Source organism: Mastomys coucha, unplaced genomic scaffold (assembly GCF_008632895.1).
Source record: "Mastomys coucha isolate ucsf_1 unplaced genomic scaffold, UCSF_Mcou_1 pScaffold3, whole genome shotgun sequence".
In the NCBI taxonomy this organism is placed as follows: domain Eukaryota; kingdom Metazoa; phylum Chordata; class Mammalia; order Rodentia; family Muridae; genus Mastomys; species Mastomys coucha.
In genome coordinates, this window is record NW_022196909.1 from 43,981,192 (window position 1) to 43,987,266 (window position 6,075).

General features: G+C 54.9%; 1 protein-coding gene across 5 annotated transcripts in view; it reads right to left on the reverse strand.

Moving 5' to 3' along the window:
• The window catches only part of Pde9a (phosphodiesterase 9A), a 91,139-nt gene extending 85,821 nt beyond the window's left edge, over positions 1–5,318 (reverse strand). For all 5 annotated transcript variants that reach the window (XM_031347066.1, XM_031347061.1, XM_031347062.1 and 2 more), the window contains exon 1: positions 5,186–5,318. In XM_031347066.1, coding sequence (XP_031202926.1) covers positions 5,186–5,254 — 69 coding nt within the window. In that variant the 5' untranslated portion in view covers positions 5,255–5,318. The remainder of the gene's footprint in view (positions 1–5,185) is intronic.
• Between the last annotated feature and the right edge of the window lie 757 nt (positions 5,319–6,075).

Here is a 6,075-nt window from a genome sequence, read left to right on the forward strand (position 1 = left end):
CTTGAGAGGAACCTCGGATCAAAGCTGGGCATGGAAGGAGGGGCCAAAGGCTGGTCTCTGATTTCTCAGTGACCTTCCAAGGTCCTTCTAGGATGCTCCTACTGTGGTCCCATCAGGCCCTTAACAGCAGTTTGCTTATTGCAAAAGGAACTGAACATTGAGGTGATCTGCTTATCTTCACAGCCAGCTCTGATCCTAGCAGAGACCTGGGGGGCTATCTCAGGCCAGTGGTCAGGATAGACACAGAGCTGGCCATCCATATGACCTCTGCTCCCTCCCTAGCTTCACACTGGGCCTCTGAAAGACGAGGACATCCCTCTTCGTCTGGCTCACTGCACTCAAGGTGCTCTGCCTGTTATCTGTTTAGAGAATCTAAGATATAAATATAGCACAGGAAGACACATGGGTTGTTCTGCTAACTGCTGAGGGCGAGCCAAGGGGAGCTGCTGAACCTGGTCTGATGAGGGAGACGACAGTGGATATGAGTAAGGAAAGATGGACTGGAGAGATGGCTCAACGATTAAGAGCACCGACTGCTCTTCCGAAGGTCCTGAGTTCAAATCCCAGCAACCACATGGTGGCTCACAACCATCCATAATAAGGTCTGATGCCCTCTTCTGGAGTGTCTGAAGACAGCTACAGTGTACTTAGATACAAAAATAAATCTTGTTGGGCGGTGGTGGCGCACACTTTTAGTCCCAGCACTTGGGAGGCAGAGGCAGGTGCGGATTTCTGAGTTCAAGGCCAGCCTGGTCTACAGAGTGAGTTCCAGGACAGCCAGGGCTATACAGAAAAACCCTGTCTCAAAAACCAAAAGAAAGAAAGAAAGAAAGAAAGAAAGAAAGAAAGGAAGGAAGGAAGGAAGGAAGGAAGGAAGGAAGGAAGGAAGGAAGGAAGGAAGGAAGGAAAAGAAAAAGAAAAGATGAGGGGCTGGAGAGATGGCTTAGCGGTTAAAAACACTGACTGCACTTCCAGAGGTCCTAAGTTCAAGTCCCAGCAACTACATGATGGCTCACAACCATCTGTAATGGGATCTGATGCCCTCTTCTGGTGTGTCTGAAGACAGCTACAGTGTACTCACCTAAATAAAATAGACCTTTTAAAACAAAGAGAGAGAACATCAGACAATGGCAAGACAGCCATTGTGTGTCTGGACAGGCAGGCCCATCTGTTCTGAAGTGAAAGGCAAGACAGACTATCCTAGGGAAGGACAGAACAGTCAGAACCAGGGGACACTGTAGGTGGCCCGATGCTCACCACAGGACCACGCTGAGACAGGTACATCCTTCCAACAGCAGAAAGCAGGACCACTCAAGAGAGGGAGCCACAGGCTAGGAAAGAAACCTGAGTTCCCGAGGACCCTGAGCAGCTGGAAAAGGCCTAGGCAGGGCAGAGGATGTCAGAGAAGCAGCGAGCAGGGGACCCCAGTCCCAGTGAGCCATCCAGCAGGGCAATGCAGGGCACACAGGGTGGAGGGGAGACAGCAGGTCAGGGCCTGTCAGGTCCATAAAGACATGATAGGACCAGGCCGGGTGGAGCCCAGGAGCGTGGTGCCAAGCCCAAAGCAGGCCTTGGCACCTTGAGCTCTGCACTCCAGCAGGACAAAGGCCAAGCAGCCACATCCCCAGAAGGCAGACCATTTCAAACCAGGATACGGACCAGCTTCCTCACGCTACCGTGCCCTGCCTGTGACTTTTTTCCCATTTCAAACACAAACAGCTCAGCAAAACTCAAGTGGCTGTTTCCATTGTAAGACCAGGGTTCCAGCTGCAGAGATGGGCTGGAACAAAGCCACAGGCAAGCAGCTTAGAGTGGCAGAGGAGAGGCCCTTACCAGACCAGGGCCCAGGGCCAGGCTCCAACAGGCTTCCCCGTTGCCTAGCCACTGGCTTTTCAACCAACCCAGGGCCGGTTGGCCTGAGGGACCCCCAAAGGCCTCTTATGCTTCCCCCACAAGTCTGCAAACCCAGGCCCAGGAAGGCTACCAGGCAGGGGCTCTCTGGCTCTCTGATGCAAAGTGCCTCATAGGCTTGTCATCCTTAAGTGGCTAAGCCCAGTATTCTCGTCCCCTGCAGATAAGATAAAGGACCAAGTATGGAGGTCTGGGGGGTATGAGCCTCCCCTCCCCCTCAAGTGGGAAGCTAAGAAAGGGCATAAGAGAACCCTCAGGACAAAGATAGAGGAAGACTCCTTTCTAGGGAGCAGATCAGACTCCCAACTCCCTGCTTCTTTAATGGCCTACTTGAGGACCTCTTGGTCCCCATCTGTGCGTCCTGGCAAGCCAAGGAACAGTGGGACAGGCATGTAGAGACTTGGTTGGACAAAGCCACACTGTACCTCGGCTATTTGGAAGGCTGTAATCCAGTATGTCCCAGTCGGGAGACCTCCCTATCTTGACAGAGGAAGGGCGTGAATCCACAAGGCCCCCACCAATAATGCAGACTCTGTCATGTCCTTCTATAATGTCTTAGCCAGCTAGAAATGACTTAACGGTACCTACCCTTCGTGAGCTCGCCATCCTCAGGTCAGAGGGGCAGCGATGGCTCACACCTGCTAATGCCGTACCTTGAGCTAATGCATGATGGGGTCCTCCATCACTCTGGACCCCAGGCTCCAACATCCAACTTGAGAGTGTGTGTGGGGGCTCACTGGCTACCTGATCGGCCTCATCCATCTAAGCTGTACCCCAGCATGCCCGCTCCTACCCTCACCTCACAGCTGAGAAAACAGACATGGCAACTAACCTAAGCAGAGATGGGAAGTGAAGGTCCCGAGAAGTGAGACCCTGGGAATGCATGGTATTCGCCCACCTAAGGGCCCTACAGATTTTTCGTAGGGTTCGGGAGGACAAGTCCTTGGGGGCTCTCCTATCTTGTACATGAAATGCCCCAGTGATAGAAGCTAGAATTCCCGCCCCCAAATTCTTGCTGCCATCCCTGTTAAAGAAAGCTGAGCGCTGTGTGCATCTGGAATTGTCTCCATACACAAAAGACAGCACCAAGCAGTGGCAGCCGAACTGCTTACACTGATTCCTTTGAGTCCAACCCTGGTAAGTCCAAGAGGGCCTGAAGTCTTCTCCCTGAGTTTTGCTGGGCAGGTCACCGCTGGCAAAAGCTAGTGTTAGCAATATGGCCGCTCCCTTGACTGCCTGAAGTTGTGAGGACTAGGAGTTGGCAGGAGCCCTGAGCGAGCTCCTCACCAAGATGACAGAGAGCAACATATACACCCTTATCTCATCCCAAGCCTTTTCTCCAGAAGCAACGGTGGCTTGCTCCTTGACTTCGCATGGAGAGGAGATAGAGTGGGTAAATGCAAGCCAGGAACAGTTGCATGCTGGGAACTTTCAGATGTGCCCAGTGCCTAGGAAGAGGAAAGGCTCTGCACTGATGTATGAGGTCCCAGCAGCACGGTCGGGTACAGGGCTGCAGGGCGTGGAGTCTGAGAAGCAGACACAGACTCGGGGGTGGGGGGTGGGGGACCCAAAGACCTGATTCTCACCAGGGGAAAGGTTTACCTCAGCACCCAGTGCTAATGACAGAGTGCCTAAGATCAGTGATGAGTTGACCACAGGGACAGGGTGGAAGCCCGCTTGCTCCACCAACCTCTGCCCCGCGGTGCGGGTGCAAAGATGTTTATGAACAGGCAGAGACAGAAAGAATAATGCCTCTTGTGTTCCACAGTGTTCCAAGCACTGTTTGTATCTCCCATTTAACTCTCATTACAGTCTATAAAACAGATACGACGATCCCTTCATAGAGAGGGATGCCAACCAGAGGAGCCCAGAGCAGCAGAGCCCAGCACCCACATCAGGCCTGTCTCCACCCAAGAGTATGACTTTTTTAGTCTAGCGCAGGTACCTGTCCCCACCCATCCTGGGGTTGGCCTTTCCAGAGGGTTATCCAAGTTTAGTCGCATCCACTGGAAAAGCCCATCTTAACCCACAGTGACAGACCAGTCTGGTCACTTTCTTCTACTTTCCGTCCATCGCTGAGCAGATCTTTGGGGGACCTTTGGGGAGGTTTTAGGAAGGCCCTACCAATGCTGGCCAGGTGACATCCCATCTCTCCTTATGAAAGAAGATAAAAGAAGGCCAGCCATATGACTTAGTGACAAAGTGTCTGGCTGCCCCACACGCGCGAAGCCCAGGGTTCCATCGCTTGGGCCAAAATTAAAACAAAACAAAAACAAAAACAAAAAAAAAAGCTTTAATAAATTCTCATTTAGCAGGGTAGGGGGAAATGTATGTGTACAGGTATGTGCTTTGTATACACACTGCATACACATACATGAACACATCTGTGCTCCCGTGGACTGAAGCAGGAAGACTCCCAAGGAGAGCCCTCCCTTCCTCTGGGAGGAAGATCTCCCGTAGTTGTGCCTTTAGAGTCAGGAGCCTGGATCTGGTCCTGCACCTGCCCTTCCTGCTTAAGTAAGAGGCTGACCAGTGATGCTTGAAGGTGCCTCCCAGGCCACCCCCAAGTCACCGAGCCTATCAAAGGGGCCACCTTGGAGGAGGGATCAGGCTGAGGGTGGAAGGTAGGTTTCTCCTACTGGCGAAGCAAGCCAGCCAGTCAGCCAGCCAAGAGAGCGCACACCTGAGAAAGGAGGGCCCACACCCTGCAAGCAGCCCTCCTTGGTTGGCATCCTTTGCTGGGTCCACAGCAAGCTGCCCGGCTTCCCTGAGATGTCCAGCTGCGGTCCGGATGCAATTTCCCCACAACAGGCGTTTCCATAGGCACTTTAGGAGGAGCTAACGAGACACCCACCCCCCTCCCAAACCGTCCTCCAGGCCAGCTTGCCCATTGTCCCTTTGTCAAAATCAACAGAAGTCAAGGGCACCCTGTGTCCAGAGAAGGGTCTTTAGAAGAGGAGGGGCCACGAACAAAAAAGGGTCTGTGGCGAACCGCACTCCTACGTGGCTCAAGTTGGTTGGGAGGGCAGCGTACAGCAGAACCCAAAGCGGGTCCCTTCAGTCCCCGCGAGGCCACAAGGTGCAGCGGCAGGATCCCCCAAGACTGTCACCCTCCACCTGGAACCAGCCCCGCGGGTCTGCACCGCAGGCTGCGGTGTCTCCCGGGGCGAGCCGCCAAGACCTGCTCGGGTCCGTGGGCTCCGAGCCCGCGGTGGGGACACCTGCGCCTATTAGGGCGCACGGAGGCCGCGGAGGGAGGGGGAAATCAGGGTACCTTCTGGATGCGTCCATCGATGTCCAGGTAGATGGCCTTGGGCCGGTAGCTTGAGGAGCCGGCCCCCATCGCTCCCGCAGCTGCACTTGGACTTTTTCACCTTACTTTCTCGCCGCGGCCGCCGCGCCGGGAGGGCGGGGGCGGGGGGGAGGGGCGGAGGAGGGGCGGGGGCGGCCAGCCAACCAGAGCTGGCAGCTCTCGGCCTCCACACGCCCCTCCTCCCACGGCGCTGGCCCGCCCCGCCCTTCCATGTCTTCCTCTCCCCTCCCCTCCTTTCTTCAACCCCTCCCCTTCTCCATCCTCCTCCTTTCTCTCCAGGGCTCCTCCCAAACGCCTCTCCCCCTCCTCACTCCCGCTCGGCTCCCTCCCTCCCCACCCTTTCTCCTCTTCCTTCTCTCATTTCTGTCCCCTCCCTCCCAGCCTTTCCCCCATTATTCCTGGCTCCCAGGCTCTCCTCTTTCTCCCTCCCACTTCCTCCTGCTTTCTCTGCCCACCTTCCTCTATCCCGTTCTCTCGCCCCTCTCTTCCTTCCTCTACCCTGCCTCCCTCTCTCCCACCTTTTCCTTCCCCCTCTCCCCTCCTTTCTCCCCCTTCCTCACTTCAGTCTCATCCTTCCTCACCTAGGGTCCTTCCTCTCTCATCTCCTCTCTTCCCCACCTCCCTCCTCCGGCCCTCTCTTTCTTTTCTATCCCTTCCCCTCCCCTCCTTTCTCCTCCCATCCCCATCTTCTCCTTTGATTCCTGTCACCTTGCCAGCCTGTTTCTAAGGGTCCCCTTCATACATGCCCACTATGCCCTTTAGCTTGATCAGAGATCATCCCTATAGACACCGTCAGTCAACAGCAGTCTCTTCTGGGCTGAGAGCTGTGCCCATGGCCCTCAGTGCTGGGA